This window comes from Grampus griseus (genome assembly GCF_964374135.1).
Source record: "Grampus griseus genome assembly, chromosome: 15".
Taxonomy (NCBI): domain Eukaryota; kingdom Metazoa; phylum Chordata; class Mammalia; order Artiodactyla; family Delphinidae; genus Grampus; species Grampus griseus.
This window is the reverse complement of record NC_139009.1, coordinates 25,035,217-25,061,105: the sequence shown is the minus strand read 5'-3', so window position 1 is coordinate 25,061,105 and position 25,889 is coordinate 25,035,217. Positions and strand designations below refer to the sequence as shown.

Sequence of the window (25,889 nt, the reverse complement as noted above, 5' to 3'; positions counted from 1 at the left end):
TGTGCTGCAACTACTAAAGTCCCCACACCTAGAGCCCATGCTCTGCAACAAGAAAAGCCCCCACTTGCCGCAACTAGAGAAAGCCTGCACGCAGCAACGAAGACCCAATGCCGCCAAAAAATAAATTAATTAATTTTTAAAAATCTTTTAGGTATAGAAGCAAAAAGATCAAGTCACATATAAAGGTGAAAAAAAAATCAGACTATGTATGATCAGGCTTTATCACCATAATGCTTTATGCCAGAGGAAAATGGAGTAATATATTTTAAGAAACTCAAGGAAATAAAATATGTGCTCAGGATTTTATATACGGCTAAATGATTTTCAAGTATAATGTTCACAACTGTTTTCAACATTCAAAAATTTAGGGAATATTGTTCCCAAGGGCCTTTCCTGAAGAATTTACTAGAGAATGAGTTTTAGATATCCAAAAGACTAGAGAGGGGAAGAGAAGGAAAAGGAAGAGATGAAGCAGCCATGTTTTGCTAAAAGAGTATAAGCCTGAAACTAAAGACTGCAAAGTAGTGATATCATTGAGCTGTTGGACCAACCCTAATCTGCCTACCTCTGAAATCTGTGTTATGCTACAAAAGTCAAATCCTATTTTCTTTTTAAAAATGATATTGTAGAAGAGCAGTATTTAATAACATGGAGAACTGTTCATTATATATTAAGTGAAAAGAGCAGATTATAAAACAGCATGACCTCATTTTCTAAAGAGAGTAAGTATACAAGTATTAATACCAAAACATCAATAGGATTATGGTTGTTTAAATTTGTTTTTTCTGGGTACTTTCCTGTATTTTCCTCATCATTCCTGACACAGGAATAAAATCATGCCATAACAAAATCTCTTTGGTAATGAGGTCTAAATTGGACTAGAAAACACGGAATTTTATGCTGAAGCAGCTGTTATTATAACTCTTTAACAAATTCAGCAAAAATATCCAAAATAAGAATGGTAATAAAAAAGAAAATAATTGCACATTTTACTTCTGCAACATTTTTGTATTTAGGAATGTATGACTATGGATTTTTCTTTTTTGGACAGCCCAGTATTGAGATCATTTAGTTTGAAAGGAAAAAAATGAAAGAAGAAAAACAATTCTCAATTAGGTTACTAAATCCATCTACATTTTTTACTTTATTGAACAGAAATGGGAATCAAAGGATCTACAAAAATTTTAAAGAAATACTTTTTTTCAGTTTTTAAAAGTATAAACTCAGTTTATAAACTTTGTTTTATAACTATGTTTTAAACTATGTTTAAACTAAAGTAATATATAGAAAGCATACCAATGAGCCAAAACCTAGGGTCCAAAAATGCTCATTTCGGACTTCCAAAACTCCATCCAACGTAGATACCTAATCAAAAACACAGAAATAGGGCTTTTGTATTTGACATATCCAACACAATTCAGTCACATTATGGATTTGCTGTAAGCCTAGAAATGACATGGCCAAACCCTGCCTGAAGACACTTACTAGCCAAGAGAAGTCCCAGACCATTCACTCCAGATACCATTTCTGCTTGTTCAATACTAAGCCAGGGCCTTCTTTTCCAGTTTATTCTCTGCACCAATCCCTCAAGAATCAGGTCTTTACTTCCCTCATTCACACCTTGTTCAACAGTGTGTAGTTCTTTTCATCTTATTAGTATAGTATATATTTATATTCAGCACTTGTGGTATCAGAATGTTTTTGTCTTCTCAATCATTCCTTTCTCCGGATCCCCTTTTAACAAATTTCTGTACAATACAGGATGTTATTTGGATATGGGCCAAAAGGAAATTCCAAGGCCAGATATACAGTGTGTGGCCCATTGATACAGTGGCACAGACCCCACTAGCTGAAGCAAGTGGCCAGCTATATTGATCAAAGTGGCCTCTGTGATACTGACAACCAATAGTTTAAAACACTCTCAACATTCAAATAATTTGATTATCTTATTCCTTCATTAGTTAACAGTTGGAATTTTATAACAATACAAAATCTAAACCTACAGATCAAGATATTAGGTGCTGAAGCAATCACCATGTAAAGGTGGCCTCTGATGTAATCAAAATCCTAGGTTTGAATACAAAATCATAAAAATCACAGCATTTATATAACAAATAGTGTGGCCTTTAGACCATTACCGTCTACACTTATTGGGTTGGCCAAAAAGGTCGTTCCGGTTTTTCATAACATCTTATGGAAAAATTCAAATGAACTTTCTGGCCAACCCAATATTTCAAGTGAATGTGGCTTCCAGACTGCGCAATTCGTCAAATTGTTCTATTTTTGTCACTACGTCATGTCTCCTACTATACCATTGTAAAGAACAAAAACTTCCCTAAAATAAAATTCTAGAAAGAGTTGAAATTATTTGTACCCACTCTTTGCATTCTCTAATTATAAATTAAAATGATTTTACTTATTATTCCATCTTACCTCTCTGATGAGTTTGTCCAACTGACCAATAACATGGGGTGGTGTTGTCTGGGGAAAAAAATAAAATAAAATATGAATCTAGAGAGAGAAAATCCTTTTGCAACAGTAGTCCTGACACTAAAAAAATTGGGTTTTACACCAGCCTTTGCTTTGTTTCACATGTGCCCTATCATGATTTAGGGAAGAAAGGCTTTAATTGACCCACTAATAAAGCAGCATCAGAAATCAGCCCATCCTTATTTCTTATATTGCAAAAAAGCTGCTATCTCTAGAACCAAATAATCAATAAAAAAATCTTTAAGAAAGTAAAATTTTGTATAAGGCATAACACTATAAAACTAATCTAATTGTTATTACTGCTTCTGGAGAGGGAGATACAACCCATAAGTTTTAGAAAAGGCATGAGGGAAAGACAGAAGGAAAAGCAGTGCTTACACATTCATCTAGTCCTGGGAAACTACCTTTCTATTCAGGTGCTTGTCTACAGGTGTTCCTATTGTTTCAATAAGTAGTGATTTCGCATTTTAAATTTAAAAGTCTCACTAATTCAAGAATAGAAAATAAGAAAACAATCATAACCAGATTATACAATAGCCAAAGCACATTTATTAGGGGAAAATGAATATCTAAAAAAGATTTTAAGTAATATTGTTTTCACTTGAAACATCATTAGAGGCAAAATATTTTCATTTATGCTTTTGCCTTACAACTACATGAAGATCTGTGCCTATTTTGTGCATCAATAGAACTTCATCTGGTTCTTTTTTTAAAAAATACATTTATTTATTTATTTATTTTTGGCTGAGCTGGGTCTTTGTTGCTGCATGCGGGCTTTCTCTAGTTGCAGTGAGCAGGAGATACTCTTCATTTTGGTGCAAGGGCTTCTCACTGCGGTGGCTTTCCTTGTTGCAGAGCACAGGCTCTAGAGTGCTGGCTCGATAGTTGTGGCGCACAGGCTTAGCTGCTCCGCGGCACGTGCGATCTTCCCAGACCAGGGCTCAAACCCATGTCCCCTGCATTGGCAGGCGGATTCTTAACCACTGCGCCACCAGGGAAGTACCATCTGGTTCTTACTATTCAAATTTCAGAGATTATTGTTTGGCTTCATTTCCAACAGTGCCCTCCAGTAGCTAAAAATTTCATCATCTGGTAGAAGAACCCATATTGTTTTATAATCTGGTAAAAGAACATAGCTAATTTTAAGCATGCATATTGAAAGAAGAGCCTTACCTGGAGTAATACTTTCCCACTGTACACACTCATGGGATACATAGTGCCAAATGTCATCAGAGCAATGGCTATGGCTGATGCAGTATCTACAGCAAAATAATTACTGAAAAGAAAAAACAATTCTAAATCTCAAATGTATGCTTCACTGGGCTTTTACAATTTAATCTACCAAACTTTAATTATCTAAAGCAACAGGACTGTTTTACCACAGCTGGCCACTACTGGCAATGAGAGCATCTCAAAGGAAAATAAAAGGTTTTCAGAATCCTTTCTTGCCAAAGTTTAGGGGGAAATAACTAATATTTATGTTAATTAGTGTGATGAGGGATGATGAAGAAAAATAATGTGAGCATTTCCCCACAATGTATTTTCAATCTACTTGTCAACTATAAATATTTCATATATATTTATTTGCTGCAACAAATAAAAACCTTTAACTAGTAATTTCTGATACAGGAAGACCAATAGAATTCATCAGTGATTCTATCAATTTTGCTGTAAACAATAACTCCAATAATTACTATTAAAATTTTTCAAATTCCCCAGGAATTTCACAAGGTGAGATTCTCCAGGAATTTGTTATAGCAATATTGTGACTGAAGTGCAACATCTCATCAGTAGTTCACTGTTCTATTAACAAGACAGACCAAAATGCCAATGGTTACAAAGCTGATCATGTACTCTTTTTCACTTTTTCCCATATGTTGGGAATAGAAACATGAGTAAAGACATAGATCCTGCCTTTGAAATGGCAGGAAACATACATGTGAAAAATATAATAAAGGACTTTGGGTACAAAGGAGAAGTCCTACAGGGTATCATGGATGCACAAAGGAGTGAGTGGCAAGCCTACTGGGGTAGGGATAATGCAGAAACGCTAAATATAAAAAGAGGTGACGGGGTTTCCCTGGTGGTCCAGTGGTTAAGACTCCGCGCTTCCACTGAGGGGCACGCAGGATCGATCCCTGGTCGGGGACGTTCCAGCAGCAAAAAAAAAGAGGTGACATTTGAGCTGAGCCTTCAAGATGAGCAAGATGATGTGAGCAAGATACTGTAGACAGTGAAAGCAGCATGTGCAAGGGCATGAAAACCCTGATGCAGCAATGAAACTATCAACAGTTAAGTATATATAGACAGACGGATGGCTAGTAAGGTTGGTAGAAGCTTTACTGTGTTAACAACTTTTAATTATTTTAAGTACCCAAAAGAGAATTTTGAAACAGGAAAATATTATGTTCTGATTTGCAACTTTTAATGATCACATCAGTAGCAAAATAGCAGATAACTAAAGATGTGTGAGAATAAAAATTATAAGATCAGAAGACTATTCTAATTAGGCCAAGGAAATGATCACAAAGGCCTCAATTTAGGAAAAAGAATGGGAAGAAGGGTAAGATAATATTAAAAAGAAAGATTAAACAAGAGTAGGTGACAAGACTATTGTTTACAACAGCCAAGACATGGAAACAACTTACGTTTCTGTTGACAGATAAATGGATAAAGAAAATGTGGCATATACATACATAAATATATACACAATGAATATTAGTCAGCCATAAGAAGGAAATCTTGCCATTTGTGACATGGATGGACCTTCAGGGCATTATGCTAAGTGAAATAAAAGGACAAATATGTATAATTTCATTCATATGAAGTACTTAGAGTAGTCAGATTCACAGAGACAGAAAGTAGGATAGTGGTTGCCAGGGGCTGGGGGGAGGTAGAATGGGTAGTAATTATTTAATGGGCACAGTTTCAGTTAGGGAAGATGAAAAAGTTCTGGAGGTGGATCGTGATGATGATTGCACAACAAAGTGAATGCACTAAATGCCTGTGCAAGTACTGAACTGTATGCTTGGAAATGGTTAAAATGGTAAATTTTATTTTATGTATGTTTTAACACAATTTAAAAGCAGAATGCAAAGGAATAGACTGTAGCAGCATTCACTGAGACACAAAGTACAAGAAAAAGCAGTTTTGGGGATGGGGAAATAGGTTCAGTTGAGGTGGACATGAACAGAAGATATGCTTTTCAGAATTCAGTAGAGATCTGGGCTAGAAATAAAAATGTAGGAATCACGTAGAGGTAGTAAATAAAAACATGATTGTATGTGATATGCTAGGAGAGTATGCAAAATGGCAGGGAGTCACCGAATCACGTCATAAAATTAAGCTTAAGGCTGCTAAAGTCTCTTTCCTAATAGACTTGCTTTTCTTAAAGTTGATTCACATCTACTTCCTGTCTTCCCTCACTCAGCAACAGTCGCTGTGATTCATCTCTCTTTTACTCTCTTCTCAGTCTCACTCATCAGGTCAGCAGTAAGGAATTTAAACAATTTTCCAGCCTGCATTATAGACTGTGGTGAAAATTTCTTATTGAATCCAACCCCCATAATTTTTCAGATGAAGACACTTGAGGACAAGACTTGACCAAAGTTGCACAGGTCACAAGCAAACATGCTATAAGCTTAATCCCTAGCCATCCTACTGATGCCCCAGGAATCGAAACACACTTGATAGCAATAAAAAATACTTACTTAATTTCAATTAGCATATAAGTAATACAAAGAGCAAATGCTCCAGCAAGATCAATCAAAACAAATGGATTCATTCGGGGAAGGAAGATACTGCTAAGTCCTGGAATAATTCCACACAAGCTATGAAAAAACAAATAAAAAGAGTATTCATTAGTAGAACTTACATGATACTGATGAAAGTCATATAAAAGATGACTTGTATTTTAGTATATCTTTTAAAGAAAGCAAAGAGAATTTGGGAACAAAACTCTCACTCGTAAAGGTCTCTTATCTATCACCAATTAAAAAGTAAGAAAAAGTAAAGGGAGAATAAGAATCTCATCTGTGAGATTCACGTAGTAACCTCAGCAATAATAATGCTGAGACAGATGCATTTCTTGGGCATTCCTTTAACGTTATGTATATCATGAAATCCCATAACATCTTACCTTCGACTAAGATCTGCAACATGCTCTTGAAGCCAACTCGTACTAGCAGCTTTAAAAAGAAAATATTTAAATTATGTGTATAGAATAAACCATTACCAGAAATACTTGATTCTTAAATTTAAAAAATAAGTTCGGTCATGACTGTATAACATTACAAAAGATCACGTTATTCCTCAAATCTAGAACTTTTTTCTCTTTTATGCCTTTAGGATACTAAATGAAAAGCAGTTTCAACTGCAATATACAGGTGACCTGAAGGAATAAGTGAACTTAACGTATTTCATTGCTACTATTAATTTGAAGTTTTAAAGGCTTATTATAGTGTAAAGCGAAGCTTCCTAACCAGTGTGCTGAGAATGGGTTGCAAGTACACGGATTACTAACTCGCTCAGCTCTCAGAAAGGGCAGGTGGGAATCTGGCTACATGCAGACGCCTGTCAGTTACTGTCCCTGGACAAGTAGCCTTCAGGCTCAAGCATCCTCTTACATTTATCCCATGGTGCTACAGAAATTCTCATTTTTTAATGTGTACCATGATGTAAAAAAGATCGGCAAGCCATATAAAAAGTAGCCTGGTACAGCAGTTTAAGAGCAGACTCTGATGCCAGAATACCTGGCTTCAACCCCAGCTCTGCCCTTAACTAGATGTGTAGCCTGAGACAAGTGACAATCTCTCAGGGCCTCAGTGTAAAATGGGGATAATATCAATAAAATGATTTACCTATCGTTATAGGAAGAATTAAACGGGTTCTATGTAAAGCGTTTATCACAGTGCCTGGCAGATAGAAAGTGCTCAATATTATTTTCCACTTAAATTTCAACTAATGTTGTATAATAAATTTTGATGCTTCTGTGAACTTTCATTTCCAGCTAATAAAAATACAAACTAGATGATCTTTCTAGAAATAAATTTGGCAATATACATCAAAGACAAAAAAATAGTTTTTTTTGTTTTTTTTTTTTGCTGTACGCGGGCCTCTCACTGTTGTGGCCTCTCCCGTTGCAGAGCACAGGCTCTGGACGCGCAGGCTCAGCGGCCATGGCTCACGGGCCTAGCCGCTCCGCGGCATGTGGGATCTTGCCGGACCAGGGCACGAACCCGTGTCCCCTGCATCGGCAGGCGGACTCTCAACCACTGCGCCACCAGGGAAGCCCAAAATAGTGTGTTTTTAACCCATTTATAATTTCTTCTTTGGGAAGAAGAAGTGGAAATGCATACAAGAAATTTGGTACAAAAAAGGGTGGGGCTGCCCTGGTGGCGCTGCCCTGGTGGCACAGTGGTTGAGAGTCCGCCTGCCGATGCAGGGGACACGGGTTCGTGCCCCGGTCCGGGAAGATCCCACATGCCGCGGAGCGGCTAGGCTCGTGAGCCATGGCTGCTGAGCCTGCGCGTCCAGAGCCTGTGCTCCGCAACGGGAGAGGCCACAACAGTGAGAGGCCCGCGTACCGCAAACAAAAAAACAAACAAAAAAGGGTGGTTACAGCATTATTTGTAAAAGGTTATTTATATATTATTCTATATAACAATAGACTGTTTAAAAATATTCATGACAAAATATTATGCAAGCCTTCAAAAATCATTTTTTCAAAGAGTATTTAATGACAGGCAATACTCAAGACATAATGTTAACTGAAAAAAGCTAAACATAAAATTGTTAACTGATACAATTCTAAATATGTAAAAAAATATATACATGTGCATAGAAAAAAAATTAAAGGAACAAAATAGAAATATTAACAGATGTTATCTCTGGGTCATGAGATTATCAATACTGTTTCTTTCTTGTATCTTTCTGATCTTCACAGAGAGATACAGTTTCTAAACCTCTGTACCTTCTTAGAATTTCTAGAATGAGCATTATACTATTCTAATAAAGTTTTTTCTAAAAAATTCTGGTCATCACAAATATCATTATTTAATGTTCTAGTTCATGCAGTAATTCTTAAACTCTAATTCATACAAATACAACTCATACTTTGTAACACTCAGGAAGTTGTTTAAACCTGAATGGGTATTTCAGAAAGCTTTCTTCCCTTGGTTATCTTGGTATTCAAGTCAGTGAGATCTAAAAAGACCCTCACCTATTTTTACTTCAAAGTACAGGTGTGTGGGTCTGTGTACACAGCCCACTTTTGTTTTTACCTCACTTCTCCATCCATCAGTGGTTAACCCTTTGTAGGTTAGTGGGATTCCAAAACACTGAAATTATTGAAAAATGCCAATAATTTAGACCACTGGAGTAAAAAGTCTATCTGAATTTTTAAAGACTTGAAAATAAAAGAATATATCAAAAGGAATAAAGTTTTGCTACTTTCAAATATATGCCTACCCACCATTGCCCAAGAGAAGTTCCTGGGAACTTATCTAATTAACAAAATACAATTATCTGCAATGAGCATAGCAACTAGTCTATGTACACTGATGCTTCTAAAATGCTTGCAATAAAAAAAAAAAAATGCTTGCAATAAACTTTTCTTAGGTAGGTTATACATGTAAAATCTCATTCATGTTATTTGGTAAATGTAATTTTTTACTGCATGTAATTTAATACATAAGTCAGTTTTGCCTGTTTTTAAGTAATATGTTATTTTAAAGCTTGTAATAATTAGATTCCGTTTCATAATTTTTTGCTCAGAGAAAGACTTTAGAACCTTTGGGGTAGTCCTCTCTTCTCTTCAGGATATACTTTCTCATTGATCTATGAATTAACGAAACAAACAAAAGACCTGTTTTTATGAGAGGTTAATTGGTTTTTTATTAATGGTAAATAAAAACATACCTTCAGAGACATAAGCAAAAGGTTTATTCCGAATAGAAAGCATTGTGAACAGGTTGAAAGAAAGAGCCACAAAAGTACCAACTAATAATCTTCCCCTGAAAAAAACAACACTCATGATTATTTTTTTCTTGGTAATGTCAATACGTAATTTCAGCATGTAGAGAGACTAAGAGATGGGAAGGCAGACTGGTCTGCTTCAATGGTTTAGTATTTGCAGAGCCAGAATCTGAACTTGGTTCTAGCCCCATGACCAATGTCCTGTCTACTGTTGCTCCACCTTACACAGGACAAAAAAAAAAAAAAAAAAGACTCTTAGCATTAACAGTATCTTCTTACAGGTAATTGCTGTTATAAATTTTTAGAAATGCTAATGGTATTTGGGTTACAGTCCACTGGCCGGGTCAGACTGTCCTGAATTAAACTGATCAGAATAGGTAAAGTCCACATAGTTGGCCACTATGTTGTAAATAATAGCAATTCCATCTTTTCTACAGCTGCTACTAAAAGACTTGGAGGATCCAATCTTAAATTACAGAAGACCAGATGGGGCTGGCTTAGGATATTGACCTGGGCCTAGAAATACCGAGGGACCCAAAATCAGGGCAGAAAGGCCTTCCTGTTCAGTATAAAAATTTAAGGGCTTGGGAACAGTTAAGGGTGGAAAGAGGGAGTCTTGGGATTTGGGGATTTTGCTTGTGAAATATCAATGAAATATATATTACCACACTCTGAACTCTGATATTGGCCAAAGTAACCACTATTAAATAACATATCAATTAATAACTGGGAATCAAACGCAATAGTAAATTATATGTTATGTCAAAAGCAGAATCTCACGTGTGTATTTCAGGCTGCTCCAAAAAGCGTTCTGCACTAAAAGAAGGAAATAATGTATTAAATAAGTCCTACAAATTATAAAATTATAAGACTTTATTAAATATATAATTAATAAATTCACAAAACTTTTTAAATATGATAACCAACTGTTGATTATTAGTAGTGATGAGACAAGCAGACCCACAAATTATCCTCAAGGTGTAATTCAATCTTTCTCTACCAAACCTGTTTCAATGGGTTTGTACTAAGCATTAAAACATGTCTGTGTGAATCCTTTCCTTTCATTCACACCTATGACTAAATTTAGTAGCATCAAAGAAGGTAATAAAAGAAGGGTGAAAGGAAGGGAGAAAAGTCTGAAACATGAAGAAATTGTACTATCAAAACTCCAGCACTGCTCATTTTATTTGTACCCTTCCAACCCGACGTGTCTCACTGGATTCTTTCATATTCCCAAAGGTGGCATAGGTAGAATTTGCAGTGACAGTAACATTGTATACAAATGTACCTTTCTTTTAATATAAAGAGAGCTCCCAATTGTGCCAAGACTGTGGACGCAAATACAGCCAGGACTTCTAATCTTTCAAATCTGAAATTGGAAAATTAATCAAATCAGCTTAATTCTTTCAATTCGCAAACTAGTATCTCGAGAACACATTCATTCACTCACTATACATGTGCCTACTATAATCCAAACGCTGTTAAAAAGGACTACAATTTCTAGAATGACAATAAACAATGAACATCACAGATTTTAAAAAGAGTGCCTATTTGTACAACATATACTCCTTAGGGCTTTTATTTTCTAGAAATAACCATTATTATAATAACAGCACTTAATTGACCCATCTGTGTCAGACACTGGTCGAAGTGTTTAACATATTACCTCATCTAAATCCTTATGAGGGTTAGTTTATCCACTTTTTTTTTTTAAAAAAGAGATAAGGAACCTGAACCCCAAAGAGGAAAAGTAACTGTTTAGAGTCATACGGCTTGCAAGTGAAGGAGTCAGGTTTTCAAACTCAGACACTCTGGCTCTAGAGTTCATGATTTTAACCACTACTACACTGCCTCTCCTATCTACACACAATTACAGTTAACTGAATATGTCTTATAATCCCTAAGCTATCAGCTGGAGGCCAAGGGCTGTTGTCTTATTTATCTTAGTTTCTCCCACTGCACATAGTTTAATGGCATTCAACACCTGTAAGTATATATGCTTAAAATTTCTCAAGGAAATAATTATCTTCAGAAACGATAATAAAATAATTAACGATGTTCATCACATTAGTTGTTTTTTCCCTCAAATGAGTTGATTTAATTCTAGGTGGTACAGAATTCAGAATATTCAGGAGATAATAAAATAATAAAGGACATTCATCACATTGTTATTTATAATAGAAAAATGTTGGAATCAACAACATACCATTACACATTATTACAAATATAAAAGAAATGTATTTACTGACTTGGAAGGATGGAAATGAAAAAAAGTGGGTTATAGGAGAGTATGAAAAAAACGGTATGTAAATGTAGCAACATTATTTGTGGTAATTGATAAGTTGATACTAAAGTGTGTATTGAAATGCAAATGGTGTAGGAAAGCAAAGACAATCTGAAAAAGAACAAAGCTGGAAGATTTACACTACCAGATAACCAAGATTTCAAAACAACAGTAATTGACACACTATGGAACTAATTCAAGGATAGACAAATATACCAAATAGAAAAGAGAATCCAGAAACAAACACATACACAGTCACTTGATTAATAAAAAAGTAGCACATAAAAGCAATAAAGAATAATTTTTTTCAATAAATAGTGTTTTATCAAACTGAATGGCTATATAGAAGCAAATGTGCCTTGACCTTTACCTCAACCCATACACAAAAATCAATTCCAGGTCTTCCCTGGTGGCGCAGTGGTTAAGAATCCGCCTGCCAATGCAGGAGACACAGGTTTGAGCCCTGGTCCGGGAAGATCCCGCATACCGCGGGACAAACAAGCTCGAACACCGTAACTACTGAGCCTGCGCTCTAGAGCCCGTGAGCCACAACTACTGAGCCCTTTCACCACAACTACTGAAGCCTGCGTGCCTGGAGCCTGTGCCCCGCAACAGGAGAAGCCACCGCAATGAGAAGCCTGTGCACTGCAACGAAGAGTAGCCCCCGCTTGCTGGAACTAGAGAAAGCCCGTGCGCAGCGACAAAGACCCAACACAGCCAAAAATAAATAAAATGAATTAATAAAAAAAAATCCTAGGGCTTCCCTGGTGGCGCAGTGGTTGAGAGTCCACCTGCTGATGCAGGGGACACAGGTTCGTGTCCCGGTCCGGGAAGATCCCAAGTGCCGCAGAGCGGCTGGGCCCGTGAGCCATGGCTGCTGAGCCTGCGAGTCCAGAGCCTGTGCTCCGCAATGGGAGAGGCCACAACAGTGAGAGGCCCGCGTACCGCAAAAAAAAAAAAAAAAAAAAAGTCCTAAAAAAAACCCAAAATCAATTCTAGTTTGATTGTAAGCCTAAATGTGAAAGGTCAAATGGTAAAACTTCTAACTAATAACAGGGTAGAATATCTTTATTCTGGCCAAGATTTCTTGACAAGTACACAAAAAGTATTAACCATAAAGGAAAAGACTGATAAATTGAATTTATCATTGAAATTAAAAACTTTTCACTCATCAGAAGATAACTTTAAGAGAATGAAAGAGAAATAGGAGTGAGAGAATATATTTATGTATAAAGAACTCCTATATAGATCAATAAGAAAAAACAGACAACCCAATCTAAAAATGGATAAAACACTTCAGCAAGCATTTCACAAAAGGGGTAATCTGAATGGTTAATAAACATAAGAAAAAGTGCTCAAATACTCATCAGGAAAATAACTTAAGCCTCAATGAGATGCCACTGCACACCTAGAATGGCTTTAAAAAAAAAAGGCAATACCAACAGTTGGTAAGGACATGAAGCAACTAGAACTCTCATATACTGTCAGTGGAAATGTTAAATTGGTAAAACCACTCTGGAAAACTGTTTGGTATTATCCTATCTCCTAATGATGAACATATGCAAATCCTATGACTGAGTAATTTCAAAGACATATGCCCAACATAAATGAGCACACATGTATACCAAAAGAAATGTACAAGAATGTTCATAAGTAGTTTTATTTATAATACCTAAAAGCTAAAAATTAACTAGGGCTTCCCTGGTGGCGCAGTGGTTGGGAGTCCGCCTGCTGATGCAGGGGACACGGGTTCGTGCCCCGGTCCGGGAAGATCCCACATGCCGCGGAGCGGCTGGGCCCATGAGCCATGGCCGCTGGGCCTGAGCGTCCGGAGCCTGTGCTCCGCAACGGGAGAGGCCACAACAGTGAGAGGCCCGCGTGCTGCAAAAAAAAAATTAAAAAAAAAAACAAAACTAAATTCCTTTCAATAGCTGAACATATAAACAAATTTTGATATATTCACATAATGGAATTTTAGAGCAATGAACAAGAATGAACTACTGCTATATGATGATATATATATTGTATCCCATTTATATGACTTCAAAAACAGGCAACAAGAATCTGCAATGACAGCAATCAGAATACTGGTTACTTTTCTCAGGGTTTGACTCTGACTTAACATTAAGTCATTAAAGGAGGCTTTGGGAGAACTTGTAATGCTTTATATCATTATCTAGATAGTAGTTATACAAGTATATTTATTTGTTAAAATTCATCAAACTGCACAAGGATATAAGACAGAACAAGCTACAGTCCCTGCTACCAAGAAATTTATATTTTAAAGGGGAAGACAAAAAAAAACAAAACAATTAATTGCGCTTCCCTGGTGGCACAGTGGTTAAGAATCCGCCTGCCAATGCAGGGGACACGGGTTTGAGCCCTGGTGCAGGAAGATCCCACATGCTGCAGAGCAACTAAGCCCGTACTCCACAACTACTGAGCCTGTGCTCTAGAGCCCGCAAGGCCACAACTACTGAAGCCCGTGTGCCTAGAGCGCGTGCTCCACGACAAGAGAAGCCACCGCAATGAGAAGCCCACGCACCGCAACGAAGAGTAGCTCCCACTCACCGCAACTAAAGAAGACCCGCGCACAGCAACGAAGACCCAACACGGCCAAAAATAAATTAAATAAATAAATTTTGAAAAATTAATTTATAAGTTCTATACAGAGAATTATAGCAGTCTGATGTGACAAGAAGCTAACTAGGTGATCTATTTTAGAATCCATTTTAGATTGGGCCCAGTCACTTAATGACATTAGCATTTAGTGACATTAAGATTGGAATAACAAAACGGGGCTAATCTCGTAAGAATCAAGTGAAGAGCATTTCCAGGGGATAGAATAGTTTGTATAAAGACCCTAAAGCAGGAATAAGATGTGTTCAAACTACGGAAAGAAAGACAGTGTGGTATAGACGGCATGAGAGTGGTAACTTGAAAAGAAGTAGGCTGGGTCTAAATCATATAAGGTCTTTGTAAACGAGGAAAGGGGTCAGGATTTTATTCTAAGTATGACAGGAAACAACTGGATGGTTTTAAGAAGTAGAATGATAGCATGATTTAGGCTTAAAAAGAAAAAAAACACTGAAGAAAAATCCCCAAAAAACACTGGTTTCTATATGGAGAATGGACTGAAGGGGGGTAAAAGCAGAACCATGGGGACCAGTTAGGATGCAAGACATTGGTTAAGGCAAGAAATGAAGGTAGTTTGGTTAGGATGGTAGTAGTGGAGATAGAAACGGGGGCAAGGACAGATTCTGGATGTGTTCGTAAGTTATCTTGACATAACCTGCTCATGGATAAATGTGGGTGATGAGAGAATAATCAATGATTTTACTTGAGCAACTGAGTGGTGGTATATTTGCTAAGATGTGAAAAACTGCAGAGGAACAGATTTGGGGGGAAGAAAACAAGAATCCTAGCTTGAATTTAAGACATGAATTAGACATCCATGTGAACCTGGCACGAAGGTAACATGACATGAGATAAATCTCAGTGCTGGAGAACTGAATTTTGGAATTATTAAATATAGATGATACTTCAAGCTATGTGACTGACTGCAATTATATTTGATTGCTCCCTCTTTTCCTATTCACTCTAAGCAACTAGGCCAAAATGGGAGCTGTCTTGTCCTTATGTGACCTTGTCTCCTGGCCACAGGAGCTGATCTAAAGACTAACATCTATACCAAGGTGGACCAACCAATAGTTCTTTCTCACTATTTTCTAGAGCTGGCGAATCCTTTCGTCTCAAGGATGAAGGTGAGAAGGTTCAAAGTTTTGCTACAAGTTATCATTCCAGGATAGTGGAGAAAAGTGGTCTGAGAAACTGAAACTGACATGCAGAGAAAAGCAGGCCTTTTGAGGTAAGAGAGAGACAATGTCCTGAGTGTTCTAGTCCCTATACCAGTTTACCTCAGTCTTCCCACACTTTGGTTATGTAAATTAACATTTTTCCCCCAAACTAGTTTGAGATGGATTTCTGTCACTTACAACCAAAAGCCTTTACAAATGATTATCATATCAATCCAACTCTATCAAATTTCAGTGACACTTATAAATATCTTCATTTTGCACTAAAATTTCATGTTTACTTTGTCCCATTATTTAAGTAAAACCTGATTTTGTTCAAAAGAATATAATCCCAATAAATGGTATGGTGGAGAAGAAAGGTAAGTTTTGTCCAAGAGTTTCTTCACCAAAGTTAAATTCTTCTTTCAAGTTGTTTCCTTGAATCTGAAAAGAACTCATTTTTTCTAACATATTTTAAAAAATCCTCTGATATAAAAGATTATTTTCTAACTTTCAGTAATTTCTAAACTATAGAAACAGAAATCTCAAAATCTTTGTCAGTTCACTGCTGTCACAAATACAGTCTTAAGATAAAAATACATCTCTACCGCTGCATTAATGTTAAACTATATCCCACTTACTTTAACATCTAGAAGATACATACATGAAAATCCTTTGTACTTTCTCTAACTGGAATAAGAGATTACCAAAATATTAAAGAACTTAAAATGAACAATTTATGTAAGATTTGTTTTATAAAATAGAAAAAAACTAATGTGAACATTTTACTTTAATATGATTTAAATTTAAACATTCATGTTCCTTATCTAGAATCCTCTTGGAAGATGTTTTTTTATCTACTTTCACTATCTGATCACTATTCCACTAAACAGGCAGCATTTATTTTCTACAAGTTCTCTAGCTAGCTCTTTACTGCCTGGTATAAATACTACTTTAATAGCGATAAGTTAGCAGAAAATAAAATAATTTGAACTTACCCAAATGAATAGGCAGGGCTACGTTTCCTCATCATTACCCAGTAACTTATTAAACATGTCATTAAACTAAGTAAAAAGGAAAATAAGTTTAGCATTAAAACTAGAACTAGAGGACTTACAGAAAGAAATTTAGCTTTCAGAATAACTAAATTGCTAAAAGTTAATAGTGTTTGCAGACTAAACTAACAACAAGTTATTCTAATAATTTATAATCTAATCACAATAAGCACCCTAATGTGAGTTTTAACATGGGGAGAAACTGAAAGAAGTTATGATATACCATTAAGACACTAATAATAGAACTAATAGAACCTAAACCCATAGTTTCTCTACTCAGAAAGTTATCCGCCCTAAATGGTTTCCATAACTGAGCCTGCAAAAAACGACACAGTAATAATAAGTGCAATTTACTTGATTCTAGGCATATACAATACATTTTAAGTTTAATAAACTTTATTTAATCTCTGTTAAAAGTTAAACTAAATATTAATAACACCTTGACAACATTCTGGATGGGATAAAGTTATGGTTACTTTCTTAGTGGAGATTCACTCTAAAACAACTTACTACAGTGTGAAATTCAGGTAATAACTATCTGTTTTAGACCAATCAAGAAGATTTAGTTATGTGACTGATGAAAAAGACATCCCTATAACATACTTCTATGGCACGGATCTTGGAGACATATGGTCTAAGCATTCTGCAACCTTTATTTGGAAATATGAAAGGTCCCCAAAGCAGGAGCCAATAGGTCGTCTCTCTAGCTCACAATTACATATATACTTTGCAGTTATTAACATCCCTCATTTCTTTTCACACCCACATGGTTACAGTGGGACCTAGTATGTTCTTATGTGTTCCTGCTCCCTGGTCACAGCTGACTCATCTACAGGTAGGCACCTGACCTAAAGTCTGGGTATTATCTTTTCTGTTGCTATATAAATGGGGTATTTTCTTCCAGCATATCTTCTAATTATTATTTGTACATATGGTCCATGTTGATAATTTTACTTATTTCACAGATAACTTTCCTTTAAGTAAAGAAAACTTCATAAATTCAGTGCAACAAACCTTTTTTTTAGTTTAATTTTATCGTTTTATTCAAAATAGGACATTTACACAGAAATGTTTATAAAGCACATATGTACATTTTAACAAATAGAAAAAAAACACCCATTTAACCACCAATCAAGGTCAGGAGTAAAACACTGGGGAAGCATTCTGGAGGTCTCTTTTCTGTTTTTCAAATGAAGTATATACAGTTGATAACAAATTCCTTATTAGCTTCAAAACATTAAGAAGGGTCTTCGCTGGTACCACAGTGGTTAAGAATCCGCCTGCCAATGCAGGGGACACGGGTTTGAGCCCTGGTCCAGGAAGATCCCACATGCCACGGAGCAACTATGCCCATGTGCCACAACTACTGAGCCTGCGCTCTAAAGCCCACTAGAGCCCGCAAGCTACAACTACTGAGCCTGCATTCCACAACTACTGAAGCCTGTGCGCCTAGAGCCTGTGCTCTGCAACAAGAAAAGCCACTGCAATGAGAGCCCGCACACTACAACAAAGAATAGCCCCTGCTCGCCGCAACTAGAGAAAGACCGCACACAGCAACGCAGACCCAGTGCAGCTAAAAATAAATTAATTAATTAATTAAAAAAAAAAAAACAACACAACACTAAGGAGGGGACTTCCCTGGTGGCGCAATGGTTAAGAATCTGCCTGCCAATGCAGGGGACACAGGTTCGATCCCTGGTCTGTGAGGATCCCACAAACCATGGAGCAACTAAGCCCGCATGCCACAACTACTGAAGCCCTCACGCCTAGAGCCGGTGCTCTGCAACAAGAGAAGCCACCGTAGTGAGAAGCCCGCGCGCCGCAATGAAGAGTAGCTCCCACTTGACACAACTAGAGAAAGCCTGCGCATAGCAATGAAGACCCAACACAGCCATAAATAAATAAGTAAGTAAATAGGTAAGGAAGGAAGGAAGGAAGTAAAAACATTAAGGAGCGTTTTTAAAACTTACCTAAAAAGATCAAAAATGGTCAGGTAAGTATAGGCAGTTAAAGCTGCAAAACAACAAAAAGACTGATTAAAATGTTACTGAATCCATTGTTAGGAAATACAGCAAATCACCAAAACTGTTCATAACAGGGACATCCATCACCGGAAAACATGAGTCACTGATTAATCTCATATGTTGGCAATTATCTAGTAAATTTGACTAATACATGTGGCCAAAGTTGGTTAATACAAAAGCTTACTTTAGAATCTGATTTCTCCATCAGGAAAAAATGAAGCAGTATATGCTCAAAAGCCCTGAGATCAATTTTTTGCCTCCTTCTGTCATCGGAGTACTATTTTAAATGTATTTTTAAAATAGCAGGATGAAAATAATGGTAAATAAAAACATAAGAGTCATGACACAAGAAAAATATTAGATTTCCCTTTTCAAGGAAAACTCAATAAATCATAAAATTTTATTTATACACTACATAAATTGAAGAACTAATCTCTCACATTAAAAGGAAATCAAATCAAATCTCACAAAAAAGATACATGCACCCCAATGTTCACAGCAGCACTATTTATAAAACAGACTCACAGGTATAGAAAACAAACTAGTGGTTACCAGTGGGAAAGGGGCAAGATAAGGGTAAGAGATTAAGATATACAAACCACTATGTATAAAATAGATAAGCAACAAGGATCAATTGTACAGCACAGGGAATTATAGCCATTATTTTGCAATAATTTTTAGTGCAGTATAATCTATAAAAATACTGAATCACTATGCTGTATACCTGAAACTAATATAATAATGTAAATCAATACCTCAATTAAAAAATAAAAAGAAATCTTAGTTTTTCAAATAGATTTAAATTTTTTTTAAAAAAAGCTCATTTTAGATAGTGCCTAACAACTGAACCAAATTTTATAGCTTACAAGGTACTTTTGGAATAGATTTTCTCATTTAAATCTTTTGAGTTATAGTTCAGAATAATATATTCTATGTAAAGGAAGACATACCTTTATTTATTATGAGAACAATAAAAGTGAAATAATTAACTCCTAAAAATAAGAATAGTGACATACCTATACTATTAGTGGAACTGCACCACATTAGCAGGAAGCCAGTACATGTTAAGTTTATTGCACCAAAGAGCAGTATCTTCCAGGACTGTGAAAAAGAAAATCATTCTTATTTGTACAATGCTGACAAACTTCTCTGGGTCCATTCAAGTTGCTGTGATTCATACTCTAATATTCAAAGGAATAAGCACAACTTGTTTCAAAAAGTTGAAGTGCCACATTTTCTAAAACTACCAAAATTATCATCAAACAAGTTACTATTATAATATATAAGCCTAAACGAATAATTCTAGAAGGGGAATTATTCTAGAGAAAATAAATTCTGACACACAAACTCTCAAATAGTTGAGAAAATATACTGACATTTGAATATAATTTTGTCTCCATAAACATGTAGAGACAATGATAAAAACAAATGGGGCAAAATGTAAAGCAATTGATGAATCTGAATAAATGGTATAAGGGAGTTCCTTATACTCATAACATTTCTGTAAGTTTGATGGTACATCAAAATAAAGTTACCCTGCCCACCCACCCACCAAAAAAGAGCAGTACTTGGTTATTTACCAAGTAAATTGTATGAAATAGGACTGCAAAAGAGGGGAAGATTACCACAGTTTAGAAGTTCACAGAAAAGGGAGAATCTGAGATACACCTTGAGATAGCTAGGATTTAGAGGGAGGAGGAAGAGCATTCTAAAAATAAAGGAAGAAGAGATCAAGTGAACTGTTTTTTATTTTTGTTCTGCTCCTCTCCCTATAAAGGGAGACCTATGCTTGTTTGAAAGTAGAGATGAAATAAATTAGTGAAAAGGTAGTTATTTTGAGGTGTTAAAATTAAACATGTAATTGCTAAGGTCAAGTATGGTATGGGATAGAATGGTTTTACAATACAGATGAAAGGTGTAGGTCTAGAAAGGAAGAACACCACCCGTGAGAAAGTGAGAAGGGTAAGAAGGTAACGGAAGAGAAAGAGAACTTGTAAGGCAGAAAGAAATGACAGTGATGTAACACAGAGGTAACAGTCTTGAAAGGAAGACGCAAGGCCATTTTCTAAAATTAGGGGATATGATAAAGTAGCACTGGAAACTTAAATCTAGAAGAGGATCTGCAGAATAGATGTTATGGTGAATATACGATTGAATCATCAAAAAGAAGAACAATAATTACCAACATGAATTTATGGCAGACACCATTGTGGAACTTCCTCTACATCCACGAGCAAAACCAGAAAAGCAAGTGAGATAGGGACGTTAGAGACCTGAGAACTGATATGATAGGTTAACAAGACAAGGGACTCTAATACTAGTGAGAACATTAATGAAATGACTGGATATGGGGTCTAGTCAGGACAGGGATTCAACAGCAGTCAGAAAAGGAAGATAAAGCATTTAATGCATGCAGTTCTAATGCTGAATCAAGCTATTAATCAACAAATATTTGAGTATCTATTTTGTAACAGACACTATTCTAGGCACTGGAGATACAGCAGTGAACAAAACACGGACCTTATAATCCAGGTGAAGTGACAGACAATAAGCAAATATATAAGGTCAGGTGGTGATAAGTGCTAAAAGAAAAAATACAGTAAGAACACAGTAAATGGAAGACATGGAAGAGCTGCTCTTCTAGATAGGGTGGTCAGAAAAGACTCCTTTGGTAAGGCGACATGTGACCAGAAATCAGAAAGAGGCAAAGGTAATAAGCATGCAGATATCTGGGAGAGAAAATGGGAACCACACTGCAAATTCTTTGAGATAGAAGAATGGCTGAGGACAGTTAGACAAGAGAGCTGAGAGGGAGTCTGGGGCTACATCAAGTAGTGTCATGTATGCCAGGAAAAGAATTGGGATGTATTCCAGATGAGATGGAAAGTGACTTAGGCTTCATTTTAAAAAGCTCATTCAGCTACCCTATGTAGAATATACTGCATAGGGGCAAGGATGAAAGTAGGAAGACCATTTAGAATGTGATTGCAATAAACCATGTGGGAAATGATGGTGGCTTTGAACATGGTAGGAAGGTGTTAAGAGTCAGATTCTGGGCTTCCCTGGTGGCGCAGTGGTTGAGAGTCCGCCTGCCGATGCAGGGGACACGGGTTCGTGCCCCGGTCAGGGAAGATCCCACATGCCGCGGAGCGGCTGGGCCCGTGAGCCATGGCTGCTGAGCCTGCGCGTCCGGAGCCTGTGCTCCGCAACAGGAGAGGCCACAACAGTGAGAGGCCCGCGTATCACAAAAAAAAAAAAAAAAAAAAAGAGTCAGATTCTGAGTATTATACTGAAGATAGAGCCGGCAAGAATTACTTATAAAGCAGATGTGAGGAGTGAGGGAGAGATTGGTAAAAGTGACTCCAAGGTTTCTGGCCTGAGCCATGTAGTGAAGGAGTGATAGAAAATCAAAGTTCAGGTTTGATCATACTAAATTTGAGATGCCTATTAGATATCCAGGTGAAAATGTTGAGAAGTCCATTATATATAGGAATTGGAGGTAGGGAAGAAGATAGGGACTGAGATATAAATATAGGGTCATCAGCATATGGTAATGAAAGTAAACAAGAGAGGCCAGAGCTCCATAAGCCCTGGGACACTCCAAAACTTAAAGAGGTCAGAAAGATGAGAGGAAAGTAAGAAAGGAGACTAAAAATAATGGCCAAGTAAGTAGGAGGAAAATCAAGAGTGGCATTTCAGAGTTCAAATGAATAAAACTGCTTTAAGGTGGAAGAGACTGTTTTTCGTCAAATGCCACTGAAGGTCAAATAAAATGGGAAATGAGGATGACCATTGCTTTTGGCAACACAGAAGTTATTAGTTACCTTGTAAAAGCTGTTTCTGTGGATAAGTGGGGACTAGAATCAGACTGGTTTTGTTTAATAGAAACGGGCAGGAGAGAAAGTGAACAAAGAGAGTAAAGACAATCCTTCTACGTACTTTTGTATAAGAGGAAGCAGAGAAAGGAAGCAGTAGCTGAGAGTGGAATACATGGCATGTAATTATGACGCAAGAAGGAGAAGGAGAATGATTCAAGAAGGAACAACAATGCAAGAGACAGAAGGAACCATTATAGAAATGCTGTCTTTGAGTAGGCAACAGTGGAAGAATTGGCCTTATATAGCAGATCAGACAGTTCATTCACAAAATAGGAGGGAAGGCAGAGTGTTGGTAGATATGCTAATGACAGGATGCGCAAGTTTTCTCCTGATTACTTCTTTTCCCTCAGCGAAACAGGAAGCAAGATGAACAGGTTAGAATGGGGATGAATAAGCTTTTGGGAGTCTGAGGACAGAAGTGAAAGAAAATGGTATGAAACTGTCACTTAGGAAACTGGAAACTGAATAAACTAGGAACATACAATATGGGCCACACTAATGGCATACTTGATCATGAATTTAAAGTGAGACCAGTCAGCATGGTTTTGTTTTTTTTAAGGCTACATTCTGTTGCTTGCATGCAGGTACAGAGTAGGAAAAAAGTGGACTTAATGAGGTTAAGGATTTGCCAAGGAAGTATGATAGACAGAAGAGGGGCACAAAGGAGTTGAAGGCATATGCAAGAAAATGAAAATGATGGACCAGAGAATCTAAATTGATAAGTAAGTAAATGAGGATAAGAGAGGTGAAAAATAGTGAAAATATAGCAGAGTAAAGGACTGGAGGCCCTAGTAATAGGAGTGAACTGGAAAGACAGATAGTGACTGATGAGTAAAATGCTTAAATTGAGACAATGGGAGGATATAGTTATTACAAATGATAAGGTTTATGGTATGATCATAGGAGTGGATGGTTGGGAGGGATACAGGACAAGGTTATTTGTGGTGAGGAACTGAGAGGTAAGGATCTTCCACGTGAAATATGAAATCACCAAGAACTAAGACAGGAAAAGCAATGAAGAGATAAGCCAGGTGTACCTCTTAAGATTTAAATTATGATAGAGGTTATCTGTACAATTCAGGTGTTCCTATACTCGTTTTGTTCCTACTACCTATTCTGTGGTATACTATGCTTCAGTGAAGTGTACTGTTAAAGAACTTGCTGCTTCCTCCTGCAATATAGTTGCTTTCCATCAACATCATAAAGCTATAACTATCTGTTCTCAAGAGATCATCCTAAGGACTTCCCTGGTGGGCCAGTGGTTAAGAATCCACCTTCCAATGCAGGGGACTCAAGTTAGAGCCCTGGTTGGGGAACTAAGATCTCACATGCCACGGGGCAACTAAGCCCGCACACCGCAATAAAAGATCCTGTGTGCCACAACTAGGACCTGATGCAGCCAAATAAATAAATAATTTTTTTTTTTTTTAAAAGAGATCATCCTAAATGACTAAATACAAAAGAAGCAGATAAATTTCCTACCCATGGCTCTCAGAGTTTAACATTCAGAGATGATAATATTTCCAAATACTAGAATTAATGAGTTTTGACCATATCCCAAAGTTTTAGAAACAGGAGATATAGTGGTAAAAAACAAAGAAAAGAAGTCTTTAGTTTAGTATTGTAATACGTGGTCAATATCATTGCTACTGCTTATTATGTTACATTGAAGCTAGGATTATTTAAAATTCATCAAGTATTTGCTGGGTGCTTATTTTGTACTTCTATTAAAAAATGAGGGGATATATGTATATGTATAGCTGATTAACTTTGTTATATGGCAGAAACTAACACAACATTGTAAAACAATTATACTCCAATAAAGATGTTTAAAAAAAAAAGTGAGCAAAAGAGACACAGTCACTGCCCTCAGGGAGCTTACAGTATAAGACAATAATGAGAACAATGACAACAGAATAGTAATTAGAAGGTCTACACTGGTGACCAAAAAGGGTATCTATCAATTGTCTATTTATAGTCTCAAAGCATAACTTATTTTTTCTGCCTTACATTAAAAATGAGAAAACTTGGCTTCAGACCACACCCACTTAATTTGCTAAAAAAACTAACAACATAAGGCTATCACCAAACAATTTTTCTTCAAAATTCTTTAGAATTAGAATAAAAACTAACCAAAGCCTAGCTTCCTCCCAGGCAAAACAACTGTATACTAAAGTTCTGTAATTTTACATTAAAAATTACTTATCCAACATAAAAAAATGAAAACAATGTGATGGATCAAGAGTGATTTCTATTTGCCTTAAAAATTACCTTTCTTCAATGTTATGTTTGTGCAATAATTAAAATTAGGGTTAAGGAATAAAAATAACTTACCCTTCGATCAGCTGCTACAAGTCTAAATTCCTGCAATAACTTGCCAAAAAAAGATCTTTGTGGTTTTCTAAAGAGATGAATTGTCCCCTTTAAAGCAAACAAAAGTACACAAATCAGCATTTAAGTATCTAATCTTCTTCATTCCTGCGATATAGTAATAACAACTAACATTTCTTGAATGCTCATTATGTCCCAAGCAATTATTCTAGACATTTTGCATGTATTTACCTATTTAAGACTCACAATCATCTATGTGGTGGAAACAATTTTTAGTAAATTGTCTAAGCACACAATGCTAGTAATGGCTGAACAGGAATTCAAACCCAGGCATTTTAGCTCTAGACCAAACTCTTTTTTTTTTTTAATGGATTAGGCAATTTTGAACCAGAAAACCAGTTTGCCAAATAGCTTTATTGGAAAAAAACTATTACAATTTACCTAATTAAAGCTTTATATATGAAAGGTTTGGCAACTATTATTACAGGAAAACCTCTGAGTTTCTCTCTCAGGCATTCAAAGTATCTGACATCCTAGCTAGCTTCCATGGTCCCTGCTAGTACACGGTATGGTACTAGCAGAGAAAGGTCACGGCAGTGGGGTTACCAATGAGAGGAGAGACTGAGTGGTGATTACAGTGGGATTTAATACTCAAGTTCAGGAAACCATGTAAGAAAGCCTTAACATAAAGGAGAGCTCAAGCACACATAGGAAATTAGCCTGTGATTAAGGTAGTATCCAGTATCAGTGGGAGAAAGTATGAGTTATTCAATAAATAGTATTTGGAAAAAGGTAAAGTTGGATCCTTACTACTCACTCTAATTTTTCATTATTTTAAAATCAAAATATAAAACAACAGAATAATTGAAGAAACTCATGGATGTGTAATTTTATAATCTTGTATGTGGAGAAGACTTTTCTTAATAGGACATAAAACCAAGAAGCTGTAAAGGGGAAAAAATTGATCAATTTTACTACACTTTCATGATGGGAATACAATACAAAAAACAAAACAAAAAAACACCCTGGAAAAATAAGCTGTGAAAATCTTTGTTATT

The 25,889-nt window shown here is 36.3% G+C and overlaps 1 protein-coding gene across 1 annotated transcript in view; it reads right to left on the bottom strand.

The window, feature by feature from the left end:
* SLC30A6 (solute carrier family 30 member 6) overlaps positions 1-24,919 on the bottom strand; it is a 31,054-nt gene extending 6,135 nt beyond the window's left edge. Inside the window, exons 1-12 of the mRNA XM_082671946.1 lie at positions 24,835-24,919; positions 19,639-19,723; positions 18,569-18,611; positions 16,542-16,607; positions 10,754-10,834; positions 10,246-10,281; positions 9,409-9,503; positions 6,629-6,677; positions 6,201-6,320; positions 3,664-3,766; positions 2,434-2,481; positions 1,297-1,365 (exon numbers count right to left, since the gene is read on the bottom strand). Coding sequence (XP_082528072.1) covers positions 1,297-1,365; positions 2,434-2,481; positions 3,664-3,766; positions 6,201-6,320; positions 6,629-6,677; positions 9,409-9,503; positions 10,246-10,281; positions 10,754-10,834; positions 16,542-16,607; positions 18,569-18,611; positions 19,639-19,666 — 738 coding nt within the window. The 5' untranslated portion in view covers positions 19,667-19,723; positions 24,835-24,919. The remainder of the gene's footprint in view (positions 1-1,296; positions 1,366-2,433; positions 2,482-3,663; positions 3,767-6,200; positions 6,321-6,628; positions 6,678-9,408; positions 9,504-10,245; positions 10,282-10,753; positions 10,835-16,541; positions 16,608-18,568; positions 18,612-19,638; positions 19,724-24,834) is intronic.
* Between the last annotated feature and the right edge of the window lie 970 nt (positions 24,920-25,889).